The sequence below is a fragment of the Ostrea edulis genome, chromosome 2 (assembly GCF_947568905.1).
Source record: "Ostrea edulis chromosome 2, xbOstEdul1.1, whole genome shotgun sequence".
NCBI classification, from domain to species: domain Eukaryota; kingdom Metazoa; phylum Mollusca; class Bivalvia; order Ostreida; family Ostreidae; genus Ostrea; species Ostrea edulis.
This window is the reverse complement of record NC_079165.1, coordinates 105599332-105616751: the sequence shown is the minus strand read 5'-3', so window position 1 is coordinate 105616751 and position 17420 is coordinate 105599332. Positions and strand designations below refer to the sequence as shown.

The 17420-nt window shown below is 33.0% G+C and overlaps 2 protein-coding genes across 29 annotated transcripts in view; one reads left to right on the top strand and one right to left on the bottom strand.

Moving 5' to 3' along the window:
- LOC125681098 (C-Jun-amino-terminal kinase-interacting protein 3-like) overlaps positions 1–11521 on the bottom strand; it is a 47984-nt gene extending 36463 nt beyond the window's left edge. For 13 of the 27 annotated variants that reach the window (XR_008800386.1, XR_008800385.1, XM_048921023.2 and 10 more), the window contains exons 1-11: positions 11031–11521; positions 10613–10733; positions 8166–8236; positions 7873–7961; positions 6883–6987; positions 5995–6266; positions 4716–5147; positions 4559–4585; positions 1789–1891; positions 1305–1384; positions 930–965 (exon numbers count right to left, since the gene is read on the bottom strand). Coding sequence is in view for 25 of the 27 variants with exons in the window: in XM_048921023.2 (XP_048776980.2) it covers positions 930–965; positions 1305–1384; positions 1789–1891; positions 4559–4585; positions 4716–5147; positions 5995–6266; positions 6883–6987; positions 7873–7961; positions 8166–8236; positions 10613–10733; positions 11031–11333 (1639 nt within the window). In the remaining 2 variants the exon portion in view is untranslated. Of the gene's footprint in view, positions 1–929; positions 966–1304; positions 1385–1788; positions 1892–4558; positions 4586–4715; positions 5148–5994; positions 6267–6385; positions 6838–6882; positions 6988–7872; positions 7962–8165; positions 8237–10612; positions 10734–11030 lie in introns of those variants that run through there. The other 14 variants (XM_056155930.1, XM_056155931.1, XM_056155909.1 and 11 more) reach the window with 13 other exon arrangements.
- LOC125681100 (uncharacterized) overlaps positions 11514–17420 on the top strand; it is a 31338-nt gene continuing 25431 nt past the window's right edge. The window contains exons 1-2 of one of the 2 annotated variants that reach the window (XM_048921026.2): positions 11514–11699; positions 16764–16864. In XM_048921026.2, the coding sequence (XP_048776983.2) occupies positions 11534–11699; positions 16764–16864 (267 nt within the window). In that variant the 5' untranslated portion in view covers positions 11514–11533. The remainder of the gene's footprint in view (positions 11700–16763; positions 16865–17420) is intronic. The other variant, XM_048921028.2, reaches the window with a different exon arrangement.

Sequence of the window (17420 nt, the reverse complement as noted above, 5' to 3'; positions counted from 1 at the left end):
CATGCCATTTAACTTCAAATATATTGAAATTGTGGTTTCATACCGAACTTAGATTTAATTTCTGAGGAAAAAGGAGGTATTGTATGTTACATACAAATCAAATTTTCACTATGCTACAGTTGTGTATTAAAATAAATGCAAATTATAAAGAAATGTCAGAGTACATTTGTTTATTAAATAACAGCGTGAAATTTTCATGCTGTATTACTTGGTTCTGAGTAAGTTTAAAGTGCTATATAGCGCATTTGCCCTGCAAACAATGCTACAGATTATATATATCATCTGATAGGTGAAATGACAATGCAGCTATAGTTAAATTGGTATACAGTATATATATGTACTATATATATTATGCTCATACAAAGAAGTTCGTTTCACAAAGAAATCTACATCATCATTCCTGCATAACAAAGGATTTCAAAGAGATGTAAATTAAAAACATTATTTCGCAACAATGTCCAAGAATTAGACCATAAACAATTTTTCACTTGCCCGACAACTTTGTAGAGCAATTTTACTAGCCCAACATATACTCTGATAGCCAGCATCATTGGGCTAGTGGATTATTGCAAAGATTGCACCTACTTCTAGTATTTATATCAATTGTTAAAAATAGCTAAAACATTAATGCTATATCTTTGTAAAACATTGAATCTTGAAACCTCTAAGACACCACAACAGGATTACATATTTTTCTCATCAATGAAAAATTATTATGGGTAGAAGTTATCTAAAATCTTCAAAGCATGCTATTACATGATATTTGCAATGATATGAGATTTTAGTATCCAGGCAGTCTCGTCCATTGATATACAAAGAAGTAATGCTACATACATATTGAATATGAGTGTCACTACCCAAACAGAAGAAGATATATCACATCTACACTGAAGACACAAAATCAATGATGTGTCATTGCTATACCCTACCTGACGATGCATAATCTCCAGGGTTTACCTCCCGTCCTTTATAGCAGGACAAAAAGTAAACAGCATATCAACCGCACATTTCAATACCTTTCACCACATACTTTATATTAACACATATTTTACATTAACTATGTTAAAAAATCCTCCCTATGCCCATTATAATTTAAAAATTTTGATTAAAACATGTACAGCTATATAAGAGAAATTAAACAGCTCTCTTAGTAAAATGTTTATATTTGCATATAGTTTTATTGGTGTTTATTTTTAGAAAAATATAGTTACATGCATATATTCTTTAAGACATGCTTGTTAACTATCATTTAATGATAAATTTCTATACCATTTTTTTTCCATTGGAATATATATTGAATTTACCTGTAATGCCAAAGTCTACATCCCCAATCAATTCATTGTCCTGGGACTGCAGCTCATCAAATATGGAATCATTATTTCTCCTAATAGAAATAAAAATTACTAATTATTCCATCTCAACTACCTGTAACTAATTTATTGTATAGATTTAATGATCGATATGCAACTGGTTTATTGTACAAATTTAAAGATCAGCATGCAAAAATTTCTATTATTACATGTATTTTAAAACATTTCACTTCATAACTATATCTTGGATTGAGCTGTCCTCACTCCACAAGAGACTACTACCGCACAAGGCAATCAAAACTAGCTATTTTTCAAATATACAGTACTGCATGTTTGAACATCACATTCTTTACAAGTGACTTATGCTTTAGGTCTGCAATTTAACAACACTTGCATAATCAAATTACTGCTTTACAGTCCTACATAATATCCAATCATATGCATGCATTATGTATTGTATGATTGGTCTACAACTTACTTGGGGCCCCTAGATCGGTTGGACTTTACACTAGACATAGATTCTTCAATTTCCTGAAGTTCTGGTGTTGTAGCTATAATTTTAGCCAAAGTGTGATCCAAACCTAGATAATAAACCACAAAATGTTATTCTTACCTTAAAAGAAAACATTTTCAAAAAGTTATGAAAGTGCTCTTGCACAACATAGATAGAGGAGAGCTGGGAGACCTACTTACCATCAGAAAGAAAAGTCCAAGGAAAGCAGTGCAGGAATAAAGAAATATTTGTTAATAAAGTGCACTGTTAGGACAGTCATACAATACACACTAGAAATTGTACACTAGGGGTTTTACATGTAATAATCGTGATCCTGATGTTTAAACCTTCAACTCAAGATATTTTGACAATTATCAACATACAGCAAACATATTCAAATTTTCATTTACTAGTAAATCCTGTAAGCCATGATTTTAAAAACAGCACATTGTAACTATGGTCAACTTGCAGCTAAAAGATATTCCCTTCCAAATTTGAATCATTTAACAAGATATGATGACCTAAGGTGTAAATTTAGGACATATATGAAACACATAACTTACTACTGGACCATTTCACATCTCTTTCACAAGAATTCACATTCGATAGAAAGTAAAAGTATATAATTTCTGATAGTACTTTCAATTGTTCTTCATTTAGAATAAAACTAGATAACAAAATCAACTATGACCTTCCAAATGCTGATAATTAAGACTGATACTTTTCTATATCCTGCTACCTTGACCTATGACCTCAAAATCTTACTCTAGCCATCAGATACTAATGCAGTATGATGACTGTCTTTAAAACTACTCAAAACAGTACATTACTTAAAAGTGTGATGGACAGATTAGGAATGTACCGATATACCAAGATATTGATACATACCAGTATCTAATTGTCCAGCAATATCTGATACAATCCACACAAGATACAGAATCGAAGTTGATAATAAGCAATGAAATTGGGATTGATGTGCATTAAATGTCATTGTCTATGAAATGTGAGACAAAGTCAGTTAGGAAAAGCAAAGTATGCAGAATATTTTGACTAGCAAATGAATAGTAAAATGCTATTTGTAAGCTCTGCTCAAACGTTGTTGCAACATATTGTAAAACAACAAATTTCTTCCTTCATTTATTTCCAGCCTTCACCACAAATTAAGCCTAAGAAACAAAACCAAACTACAATGATATTTTTGCTCATTAGAAAGCTGCAATATTGACAGCAGAGATATATTTATTACTTCCTAAGTCTGAAATAATGTAGTTTCAAATAATGTTAAAAACAATTGAAAAGAGCATTCTATGACTAAATCGCATCTTTAAGTCAAAGTACTATTATGAAAATCAATATTCTTGTTGATTGAAAAGCTGTCAGACATTAACCAATAAAAATTATTTAAGAACATTAAATTTTGACTTTCAGTATGATGGTTGTATACTAGGATATTAAGGGTAAATTCATGGAATAACGAAATGCGGAAATTTTTCAAAAACCTAGATGAGTCAGAGTGACATGAATGTCCCCGCTGGCAGGACTTCTACATCATGTCTGTCAGAGGCAAAACACAACCTTGACCTGCTGAAACTAAACTTATGGTCATGCACTTACATCTACAAGCCAAAACTGTGGATTTCTTGAATTATGTGACCAGAGGCAAATAAAATCTGGATCTGTATTATTCATGATATATCTATATCTCAAATTTCAATTCAAAATGGCCAAGGAAACTGACTTGTTTAAAATTTTCTTTGCTCCAAGGGCCATTACTCTGCCAAAAGTAATCTGACTGCAGGACCCTTATAGTAATTGACCTGCATATGCTCATGATATATCTATATCCAAAATTTCAATTTAAAAAGTCCATGCATGACTGAGATACTGACCAGAAAGTGAATTGTTTAAAACATTTCTAAGTCCAAGGGGCATAATTCTGCCAATTTTTTTTTTAAACTGAACTAAATCTTTGTATTCGCATGACGTATCCATATGTATATCCTGAATTTCAATTCCAGTGTCCCTGCATGACTGAGATAATGAGATAATGAGTGGAAACTAGGAATAGTTCAAATTTTTTAAGTCCAAAGAGCAAAACTCTGACAAAAATTATTCAACCAGAACCAAATGAAAACTTGACCTGAATATTCTAATACTAAATTTCAGTTAAATATGTGCATCTGTAGCAAAGATAATGAACAGAAACTAACTTATGACAGAAGAACGGAAGAGGGTAACACTATATGCCCTAGTCATTTCATGGCTGGGGCATAAAAAGTCACTGAAAATGTTCATTTTGTTGTTAACTTTAATCTTTTTAATGACAAATTCTAATGAGTGAAATAAATTCAATACATATATATCCCTAACAAAAATATCTTTGGAAAAATCTGTCCATACCAGTTTGCCAATACAGAGCCCTAAGCCATGACCAAAATAGTGATCACCATAAGGTCCAACATTTTCCACCCAGGACCCTAATGAATGTTCTGTTATACTTGACTATATTCTATTTGTAAATATTGTATATATTGTACCTCATGTACCATAATATGGTGTGAGTGAAAAGTAAACTAAACTAAACTAAACTAGTTGTGTAAATATATGTTTTTACAATTGTTTTTTATCAATTTTAATTTGTAGAATGATATACTGATACGAATGTACATCGATGTGCAATATCAAGCATGTTCAGGGCAGTTGTATGTGATTAGCAAAATTGGTTTTGCATGGGATGTAAACTTTAACTAATTACCTGATATGTACATACTACGACTGAAATCTAATCATAACAAAAATGTGTTTTAACATCCACTAACACATAATACAAAGAAAAGTTATGAAACAGAACAAACGGTCTTGATAAAGAACAAAGAGAGTATAAAGAAGTGTTGAGTTTCTCCTCCACTTACCCATGATTTTATCTTCCTCAAACTCAGCTTCTTCCTCCTCAATACTTAATCTACTATCATATCTTTCCCTACTAGTGCTGTCATCAGTTTGTGGAGTAGAAGTTTTAAACTCAGAGGTAGGTTGTCTAACTTCTGGAGAACTATCAACAGTCTGAATGTTTACTTTTGCATCTGAATTATCTACAGAAACATGCCCACTTTCATTTTCTAATTGTTTTTCAGTTCTGTCGGTTGACTGAGTGTCTGATTGAGAATTTTGACTAGCTGCACTATCACAAGGACTGTCCTCAGTAGACACTGTATTTTTACTTTCTATATCAGATACTTGAGTATTTTGTTTAATATCACCCTGATTGCCTTTCTCTACCCTCACTTCCTCAGAATCTTTTGGATGTGTTGTGTCGTTATTTTCTTCGGTATTATTTGGAGGTTCTGAATAAAAAATCAACAAACTCAAATCATGCAAATAATACGAACAAAGAAGGAATTAACCAATCATTGCGAAAGATTTAAGGCCTCACAAGACATTTAGCTTAGTATCCTCAAGTCAACTAATTAAATTTTGTCAGAACAAAAAATAAAAGTGCAATTAATTCTTCATCTATAATGCCTTCATATAATGCTATATTTATGGATATTGGTTATTCATAAAAAACAAAAGATTGATGAAAGTCCATTTATATTGGCCAGGTCTGAAATCTTTCGCAAAGACTGTAAAAAAAAAATATAAACTCTGAAAATATGAACACAGCCATTCCACCAAAATTAAGCATAAATAAGCAAGAAGTAAAATCTGTGTGTAGGCAAAGTTTACACAGAAAAATAAGAATATGTGGTGGAATTTCATCCCATTTACAACAGTTTCACAATGACCCCACAAAAGACTTGCCAAAAGAAAAGATACAAAAATTCACTTTCTTCTATTAACTTAGTAGCTATCAATGATTTTTTATAACATTGTGAAATAAACAAATTTACACCACCTGTTCTTTTAAACAAATGCATTCAACAACGTCTTAGTGATGAACAGTAAAACATGGTTATTTCATAGTACTCATCACTTTTTCTATCATTTGTTACCATTAATTTGTCGTAAGAATGTTCTACATAATCATGTTTTACTGTACAAGAATGGAACACAACATATTAAATGAAAAATTCAGAACTATGAAATGTGATAGTAGCCTGTGAATGGAATCACTGAAATGAATGTTTCACAACATATATTTTATGCATTTTCTAAACGATGTCCTTGAATAAAGCACATAAAGTAAATTACTTGTAGCTGTGGCGAATTCTCTGACATTAATACTGTCTGTCACTTGACCCTGGTCACAAGTCTTTGTCTCTTTCTGTTTGCCTTTGGCACTTTGGGGAGACTCCAGTTCTCCTAACTCACTCTGCAGACTAACATTTGAGTCAGCCACACTGCGAGGTGACATCATGTCATCAAAACTACTAAAGCTAGGGGGTGTGCTTCCTGAACGAGCGGTGACATTCTGGCCATATGCAATACTGACAGGGCGCAGACTTGGGAGCTGAAATCCACCTCTGTAAACAAGAAATGTTAAATCTTATCTTAAATATTGGTGTAAATACTGTAAATTGAGAAAAGATAAGGTTCTCTGTTGAAGAGCACTTTGATTTTTGATTAGCTAATTTGTAAACACCTTTTCACTGGTTTTGATGTATATTCTGTAACATGAATGGATTATCAAACTATGCAAAATACACTTGATCAATAAAAAATCATTAGTATTTCTGAATAGAATTGTTAGATAGCTATATTTACTTTTAGAAACTCTGAAACAAGCACATCCAGTAGATTGAATGATATATATTTGGCATAATTAATCAAGATTACAATTTCATTTGAGTGATATAAGCTGTTTCAAATCTTACAAGATTTTATTTGGTAAACTGAGTTTACTCAAACTTAATAAAAATGCATTCAAAATGGTTTCAAAGCCAAAAGATATGGAAGTTTATGAAGACATTGTGTAAATGCGAAAAAGAAATAGTGATTTGTGTTCAAAAAGTTGATTTGACTTGATATCGAGAAACAGAAACTTGTACATGTAAAACAGGAATGATCAAAATAAGACATGTCAGAGTCATGAAGACATTCCAGACAGAGTACAGTCATGCCCTGATTGTCAGGTAGTACCCCAACACTGGCTCAGTCTGGCGATATGTCACACCATCCAAATCACTCTTTTCACTGTCAGTTCTTGGTAGTAAAATCCGAGTTTGGACCCCTACAGTTCTCAGGCTATTTTCCCCCGCAAAAATTAACAGGAGCAATTGTTATGATTTAATCATCCTCATTAATGATGTACAAAAAAAAAAAGCAAAATATATAGCAATTGTTACATATAAGATCCATGTAGATTTTTATTGTTTATCATTTTCCTTGATTAATATAATCTACTTGCACACAAAAAATTACATACATGTTGACATGCATTGGGAATCTGGAATAATTTTTGGCATAATCAAAATTTTACCATATGTCATTTAATTTGATTTCATATAAAAATGATATATTAAAGAAAATTTTCCCTCCAAACAATGAAGAAATTCAAATGAGCAACCAAGGTTCCACTTTTTGTTTTTCCTTTAGTTTACAAGTAAAAAAGGTATGCTATGCTATAAGATAAATACATGTAGATTGTTACAAAAAATATTTACATTCTTATAAACTTTGAGAGATGAATAGAGTGATACAATATTCATAGTTTATGTTGATAAAACATCTACTTTGAGAATATTAGAACTATCTTCTTTCAGTAAGCTTTAAGAATAGAGACACTTGACTTCACCAATGTATTTATGCTAGATATAATTATTATAAATATTCAAATATCACTTTTAACATGTATCCTTCAGGAAGCTTCTTAAGCAACTCCCATAAGTTTTTGAAGAAAAAAAAACTGCATCTCGACGATATTTTAAATCTTCTGATCCAAAGTCTTAAACAAATTCTTCTATGATATCATATAACATTATTTTTCATTTTGTCAATTGTTTAAAATTAAATAAGGCCCTTTATCCTACATAAACATTGATTAATAATCATAAAAATAAATCACATAAAAATATTTCATGGAACAAAAAGATGAAGATCTACCACATCATACTATCTACATGTACTCACTTAGAACGAGGACTGTTAGAGACTTCCATTCTGTCGGTACCCATAACAATCTTGGCTCTTTCCATGTAGTCCATATGTGTTCTAAATAACTAGATAACAATAACTTGTATCATCAAATAGACACTGAACTTCTGTAATAATAAAATCATCCATATCTCATCTCAATTTTTGTCTGAATCTAATGATGAGTAGTCTGATACATGTGTAGTCTTGGGTTGTCTGATTGCTTTTGTAATTGCAATTAAAATTACAATTCTCAACAACAGCTTGCCATAACCAGTGTGATATCTTACCTCTGTATATCGCTCATGTAGCTTGGTGTACTCTTTTTTTAAATCTGTTTCTTTTTCTTCCATCCGAGACACTGTATGGTTAAAGTAATAAAATTACCTCTCTTTGATGCAAAATCACATTATTTTATAGTAGTATTGGATAAAAGTGAAATTACTTCATAGCTAATATGAAAAATAGCAATTATCTGAACAACTGATATATATCTTACATAACAATTTATTTTAGAATGAGTGGTTTGCTTTTATGACCCATGGAAACTGTTTCAAGTAAGAATGACGTTCACCACCACAGCACATAATACACCTGTCAGATGTTTATCTATCATACACAGTGGAATGCATGAGACAAATCATGTCTACCTTGGTACAAATATTTTACTTATTTGTGTTATGGCCTGATTTAATTGTACAAAATAATCCAACTGCAAATGAGTCCTTACGAAGTGAATTTATACTAAGCAATAAGTGAATTTATACTTACCAATAAGTGAATTTATACTAAGCAATAAGTGAATTTATACTATTAACCATAATCAATCTGTTAAGTTGTTCAACTTACAATGGAAATAAAATTTCAAAACGAAATTAGGGCTGTCACGGTTCCAAAAATTTTCGGGTCGGGTCAGTTCTAAAATTTTTACTCCAGGTTCGGGTATTTCGGTTCGGGTCTAATTAACTATTTTAAGAATCTAATACACAGTTAAAATCAAAAACCTTTATTGTATTTTGTCACAATAATTACTCGGGGACGTGGACTGAGGTTTAGACTCGACATCCATGGTACTAGAAACAGCATTGTCACTTCTACTCGTTTCCATCCATGCTTTCAATGTTTTGTCATTGACGATGTTGCTCCTGTGGCGTATTTTCAATGCGTCTGACATATCTTCCATGTACTGTCATTATTTACAGTTTTGTCGACAATGCCATCATTTAACAATTGATCAAAATACAGCCACCTTTGAGGATTTTGGTGACATAATGATTCTATTTTAAAAACCAAACCCAAACCAAAATACAGAAAAATGGAACCGAACCCGACCCGAACAACACGACCCGCGGTTTTCGGTTATTTCGGGTACTCGTTGCAGCTCTAATATTTTCATTTACATGTAATCAGATAATTTCTTTCACGTGGTATGAATTATTTATAAATTTTGAGTTGCAAGAAATGCCCCATAACTAAAGGAATGTCAGACAAACCATTTCATAGCCTTCTTACATTTATTACATTACATTAATTAATTAATCTTTTAATTTGACAAAAATAATTTGGCTCTTACAAAAATGACTTTAGCATGTCCATAGATCATTACTCCCATGAGCCACAAATGAAATCACTATCTGTTGTGTAATGTCTTTGTATTTTATATCTACACATTATGAAAAACTGCATTACTGTTACATAAATAGGGATTACCTCACTTAATTAAAACACATCTTTTTCATTTTTTTTAAATGTTTTAATGACCTGATTTTAAGCTGTAATTCACATTTCTCTACAGATGCACCAACTGACAAAGTTTTTGTTTCTTATACACATAGGACTGAAATAGACATGAGCCCCAGAATAATTATAACATGTATGGCAATCTCATCGTCAAGGTAAATCTAATGCAGGGTGCGACTCAACTTCTACCTAAGATGCATTAACTGACCAAGATTGATGATTCTAGGTAAAATAATTGTCCAGCTATGAGCCGGAGAGTTTTGCCATATTTGACCATGTAATCTTAATTATAGGTCACAGTGACCTAACTGTAAAGTGTGACACACCTTCTACTTGAACAGAATCAGCTGACAAAGTTTGATAATTCTAGGCCTCATCGTATTTAGTAATGAGGCAGACATGATTTTTTTTTTGGAAAAAGCTTTAGATGCTCAGACGGACGGACAGACATGAAAGCCATACCACAATACATACCATCTTAGGTGGGTGTATGAACATCTATAAAACAATAATCCAAACAGTGTAACAACTGAAACATGTTTGACATACACCAGAGTTATTGAAAAGTTTTTTGATGTACATGTCAGACGACATTTGAATCAACAGCACCAAGAATTGTATAAGATCCAACATATTTTCATTTGACCCAAACAACAGTAACTTACACTAACAAGCTTTAATTCCACACACTATTTCAATGTTTATTAAGCATTCAACTTGTTTATATCATATATAATTTACATTAAACAATAACATAAACATTTTTTCCTGTTGAAAACATTTTTATTGCTTGTAACTCTGCATGCACCTCAATCATGTCATTGATGCTAAAATCAAAGCAAAGAAGGTTTGAACTTTTCACAAAATTACTAATTTCATACACTGAACATTGAAATGCGATAAATCAATTCTATCGTATGTCACTATTTCATCCTCAAAATGAACACTTTCCATGAACCCTGAAAGATTTGTATCATCATTTTTTCAATGCTCTTACCATGATCAGATGAATTCTTCACTTTTAATTCCAGCATCCTTACTACTGATTCTAGACTTTCCACTTTATCTTGCATACTCTTCTTCTCCCCTTCAACTGCATCCTCCATCTCCAAGTATTTCTAAGATATCCACAAATAAAGTAATTGCCGATATGCATACATAAACACAAACATTTTATTGCTCACTTTAGAATTTCAAACAAAAATCTAACAGACTGAAACTGTAATTATGACTGTATTTGCAGTATCATGATAATTAAAATTTCAAAATGATCAATATGACTACTGATATTAAAACTAGAAAGGTAAGGTATCACCACCAAATAATAGGGTCATGTTAGAATTCAATATTACGCAAATTTGGTTCTCTTCATATTCATCTAAAATACTTTTTGTAAAACGTTCAGTTCCACTTACTTGTTCTGCACCCTTTCTGAGTTGCTTTTCCCTTTCATACTGCGTAAGAAGCTGCTCATTGTCATCTCTCAGGAGCTCCAACTCCACATCCGCTTCTTGTTTATCTGAGAGAGACTGATCAAGTCCCTCAAGTAGACCAACTATCAATGGCATCAATTCCTTAACCACATCTTCGTCATATTTCTTAATCATTCTCTCAAATTCTTTGTAAATATTTGTGGCTAATGAGGAAACCTTCTCGGACATTACATGTCCTTCCTCGGACGTTCCATACACTGTCTCCGTGATCGCTGCCATTTTCATTAAGTTTTCCTGTTTACATACGAAATGAAAAACTGGAGGAGGATGCACTTACACATCCATTAATAAAGGGAACATTGGATTATCATCTGTCACTGAAGACGATATTGTCATCCATTTTGGCAGAAGTGACGGAACTGGTCATATGATGGACTGCGCAAGTGCGACAAGAACTTCCTGTCAGCAGACGGCTGAAAGTGAAAATGAAGTTGTTTACGCCACCGCTGATAAATTCTTTGAAAATATATAGGTGCAAAACATTGCCTTGTTTGTCATACCTTCATCAAAGAAAGTATTCCAACTTTTTACCTGGTAAAACTGTAAGGATAGGATGTGCCAGTGGTTTTTGGGGTGATACCTCCGTGTCGGGTACGTTATGTTTTTATTGTATACTATAAGGCGTTTCGTTACCAAGCCATTTCGGCACGGCTTTGTGTAGCTAGGCATAGTGACATTCAGTTTGTTAGCTCACTTGCTCAAGTTTTTGCCTGTTTGTGTGTGATAAACTTTTCACATTTTCATCGTCTGAAGAAAATTAATCAACTGTATGGCATATACATATTATATACATATGTTATAGTTAACAGGCATATCATACAATATATATATTCGCATATAAGTTGGGTTTTTTTAGAGTAGAATTTTGATTGATCGATTGTATTTTGCTTAATGTCCCTCTCAAGAATTTTTTACTCATATGGAGATGTCACCAATGCTGGTGAAGGGCTTCAAATTTAGGCCTATGCTCGGTGTTTACAGCCATTGAGCAGTGAGGGTTCTTTAGCATTTCACACCTACTGTGACACGGAACATCCGTATCAAAGGTAATTTCATAGGACCCGTGACATTCACACCTTATGCAGAGTGTTTGGCAATGGAACTGTCACTACCTGTTTTAATGACGCAAGTCTGTTGTGGCCAGGATTCGAACCCTGACCTTCCGCATGCGGGGCGAATGCTCTACCTCTAGACCATTGTGGCAGCTTATGCTGGACTTATATACAAAGAGAAGCACTGGAACGTCACCCTTGATTAGCTAAGATGTTTATGCCCATAGTATGGCTGAAGGATTTTTATTTGACTTGACAGAAAACTTACAACTTTAGACTATATTTTTAATGAATCAATTTTGGTTTAGTCTGTAACAAATCAATAAGAGTGATAGTTTGAATAGCAAAACACAAATTTTAAACCAGGGCAAGTACCTACCCAGGGGTCGAAATTAACTTTTTCTACCACAGGCTAATTTTAGCCTGTGGGTAAAAAATCCACAGGCTAAAATGAAAACCTACAAGCTAAAATAAAAATAAAGAAGCAGTGCTCTTTTTTCATGTTGTTTTTTTTTAATCAATGATTTCCCCATCATTACTGAGCCTAGTGGGTCAAGAGGCATCGTTTGGACAAGACACTGAATTACATAGGTTATATGGTGCAATGTTTAGTTCACTTGATTATCGCACCTCTAATCCACAACCTGTTTACCGCAGGTCTAGATCCAGTCTTCCAATTTTATGCCACATCAGGGTTGTCACTAGTGATTTTTCAAAGCGAATCCCGGACTCATGGTTTTATAAGCAGCACGATCACGAGCCCCATGGACTTTTTTGATAATCGTTTACGCGGTGAGCAGTGCACTCGTTTCATCACTACAACCCAACCTCAATATGACAATAAATTAATTTAGATAGGACATTCTCATGATTCTAATAAAAATGACTACCGGAAGACTTGGTAAAACATAAACTCCGATTTTTAAAAAAAATAAATGAATAACAAAAACATCATACTTCGAATCCAATTTAATCACCCCTATAGTTGAACAGGACTCGTGGCACATGTCTATATTTTTCATCATATGCGATGTCCGACCTCTAAAGCATTTGTTTGACTCCGAGTTTCTTAAAAAATCCCCAAAAAAAAATCCGGATAGAAACAGTTGTTGGAATCGGTCGTTGATATAAGCGTTTGTATGATTCAGAGTGCAAGTTTAAGAAAAGCGAATAGCACATCACCGTATAAAACGGATACGATATGATCATGGTTTGTAAATCACCACTTGCTAAGATTTTCGAGTGTCCACTATATTTACTCGCTATTTTTCAAATGTACTCGCATTTTGCGAGTATTTTTCGCTAATTTCGAGCCCTGCTACCACTGAGATGTTATTATTGCAAATAGATTTTATTCATCATTTATGTTCAATAGAGTCAATAGATGTAGCATGCATTTTGTATGTGTCGAATATTTCACTAAGAACAAGTATGATTCGTAATCAGAGTATGGAAACAGTGTACTAGATGATTCACAACATTAAGATTTGCAGTGTGGATTTTTTTTTTTTTAAATTTACCAGTACCTTCATTTAAAAAGAGGCAAAAGCCATTAAAAAACAGACCGCTATATGGTCACACTCTGTGATATCAATATTTGTTATTTAATATCAAACTACAGTAATTGATCAATCATACACCTATATTTGACCATGTTTTACCAAATGGATAACTTGGACATTGAGTACCTCCTAACATTAAAGATAGCTTTGGCAATGCTAGCAGTGAACATTTCATAATAAAAATTTTCTCTTAGATATCAAGTTTTATATGATAAAATTATAGCTCCTATCACTACACAGAAAAGACAATAAAAACTAGCGATCCTAAGTATTTTAAAAGTTGATGAACAATCTGATAAAAATTTCAGTCCAACTTCTGAGAGAGTCGATATCAAATTCTTAAATAAAATTTTTGAAAGACAGTCACTGACTTGTACACTAGCTGACTTGTATGCAAGGCTGCAAGCATATATGGTAGTTACTATACCCCCACCACAAAATTTTGTCAAATTCTGGTTACATCCCCCTCAAAGATAATTTCTTATACATTATTCCATACCATCCACTTTTAGCAAATGATTCACCAGCGTTCAGATTGGTAATGGTTGGGAACTATGTGAAGGAGATAAAATATCATAGTCTCCTTCCAAGAGGAGTTAATGAAGAAATGATATATTTATAAATGAAAATTGGTTGAGTAATGAAAACTATAAAGAAGATTTTTTTTTTTATTTTTTTTTATTGTTTGATTTTTTATTTGACTTTTACATTATATACATATATGTAATTTAATCTACACAATAATATCATCAATATTCGTATGCAAAAGACATTTCATAAATATAAAGAAGGAGAAAGAGAGAAAGAAAGAAAGAAAACATATAAAACAAAGGGGGCATGGAACACAATCTTAGGTTTAAAAAAAACAACAACAACAAAAACAACTTTTTAATACAATCATGATTTATCATAAATATTTTGCCAGTATCTCTCAAACTCCCTATACCTGCAGTTTTTAAAGAAGATTTTGATTTAATGGTAAAAACTTTCATTTTCTTCTTGGGGATTTTAAACTGAATTGATTTGCAAGCATGCTCATTTTGATACAAGTTTCAGCAATTTTTTTCCTTATATAACTGGTACCGATAAACGGTACCATTCCTAATGCCAAAAACCGTTGATTTTTCCCAATTTTGAGACTAAAATTTCCCAATTCACTTGTCGAAAAATAGACCACCAACATTGTAATTTACTTTAGGGTGTCTGGGTAGCGCAGAGGTAGCGCTCTCGCTTCTCACCGCTGCGGCCCGAGTTCAATCCCCGTGATCGGCAGTGGTTGTATGTGAGAGGGTATGGCGGTCGCCCGCTCGGAAACGTGGGTTTCCTCCGGGTACTCCAGTTTCCTCCCACATAAATGACCCCCTAGCGCAAACATCCATGCATCAAAACAATCTGATTAAAACCAGATCCTGAGATCCGCTCACTTAGATTGTGCATCAAAAAGGACCCCATTGGAAATAAGCTTTCGAGCTTTCATGGGTTATCCTTGGTATTTATGTATGTATGTTTGTAAGTATTATATACCGAATAAACATATTTTTTTTTTTTTTTTTTTTTTTTTTTTACGAGTTAACTAAAATGTTCACTTCCAGTATTAAATCGAAAGTACAGATCCAGTATTGTAGAGCTATGACAATTCTAAAACGAGCCTACGATGATTCCTTATGTCTCACAACAGCAAATATTACTGTATAAAAAGTTTGTAAAGTGATGAATACTTCTTGTTTTGTTTTTTCTTTTCTTTTGGTTGAAATCATTTCCCAATTTGTTAAATTTTGATGCTATTTTTCCCAATTGAATGGGTACCAGTACCAATGGGTAGAAAAAAATCGCTGAGTTTTCCAAACCTGAAATTACCAGCTTGAGGTCTGTAATGGTACATGTATATGCTGTATAAAAACTAGCTGAGAGAAAGATGCAAAGTTCTGCTCAGGTGAGCAATGTGGCCCATGGGCCTTTTATCAAAAGTGACCACATGACCTTGTCAATGTGGTAATATTAAAATTGCTCTCATTGTGAGTGATGTTAGATAATAAAAACTAAGAAGGGTGCAATTTCAATTAAATTGTAAAACCTGTCAAGTTACATGTATAATCTTTCATGACACTGTTTAATGTATTGTTGAATTTGTTATGTAGCTGCTCTGTGAATAACATCAGGATATCCATATCCCAATTTTTTCCCTGAGTGAGCTACAGTTCTATACCTATTTATTGTCTTTGTTTAAGGACAGTGGATAATCAAAAACATATGCTTTCATAGAAATTCATGAAATAATTCATACAGGCTTTTATATTGCTAAAATGTCATGATTTTATTCTATTGATATACTGAAATCTATTTTCCATGGATTCCTATTCTTGTATTATCCCCAAGGTGGATCTTCATATTTTGGAATTCGATGCAATAACATAATGAATTTGAATCCCACCAAAAACTTCCATTTAGTTTTTTATGAAATTGATCAGTTTTTTGTATTTATGATATTTTCACTTTGTGGAAAAAACCTATTATGTCGAATATTCTTTCTCCAGATTTTTCGTGTAACCACAGATCTTGCCTCCATGGCCAAGTGGTTAGAGCATCGCGCTCAAAATCACATGGCCTCTCACCTCTGGTCGGCACGGGTTTGAATCCCAGTTTCCCAGTTTACTGCAGAATGTCGGTGGTCTCTTCCCAGGTACATTGTATCTGGGTTCTCTCTTCCACCAATAAAAACTGGGCACCACCAGATAACTGAAAAATTGTTGAGTGTGGTGGAAAACAGCAAACAATCAATCAATCTATATATGGTAATGTATATGAACATTAAAAAGTTAGAGTGAAATTTGTAATTAATGGCAACTTGCTGGTTTGAATTTTTTAGTTTAGAAATCTAACCAGCAAGTTGCCATACAATACAAATATATCACTGTGACATTTTAATGTTCATACAATTTACCATATTTATAAAACAATCTGTACATGATTGGTGAGAATGTATGTAATACATTTAAATGTATGTGAGAATAAAGTCATTATTATGTTGACTTCTGTTTTAGCTCCGAAGCTGATCTATGGAGGGCAGATTGACTATCTTGTCTTTGATTACCTGGCAGAGGTTACGATGTCTTTGCTTATCGGAGCAAGGCACAAGAACAGTGTAAGATGTTAATGTTGTCTAAGACTGATTTACATGAAATTCTCAGATTTGACACAAACTGATTTTACGTAATGGATTATAGGTCCACTGAAATAGAATTTCAGGAGTTCCTCTTTCAATATTTGTTAAATTACCACCATCACCCCTCTACTGGGCCAGGAAAGTGGAAATTTTCAATGAAATCGTCCTGACATAGTGCAGATTCAAGTTTGTTAAAATATCAGACCTGATTTTCTTCCTCTTTAAAGCAGAATTCCGCTCTTTTAATTTTATGCAATCCATTTATAAATTTGTATTCTTTTTTCTAGCTCACCTGAGCCGAAGGCTCGAGTGAGCTTTTCTGATCACATTTTGTCCGTCGTCTGTCTGTAAACTTTTTACATTTTCGACTTCTTCTTCAGAACCACTGGGCCAATTTCAACCAAACTTGGCCAAAAGCATCCTTGGGTGAAGGGCTTTCAAATTTGTTCAAATGAAGGGCCATGTCCCTTTCAAAGGGGAGATAATCACAAAAATGCAAAAATAGGGTGGGGTCATTTAAAAATCTTCTAAAGAA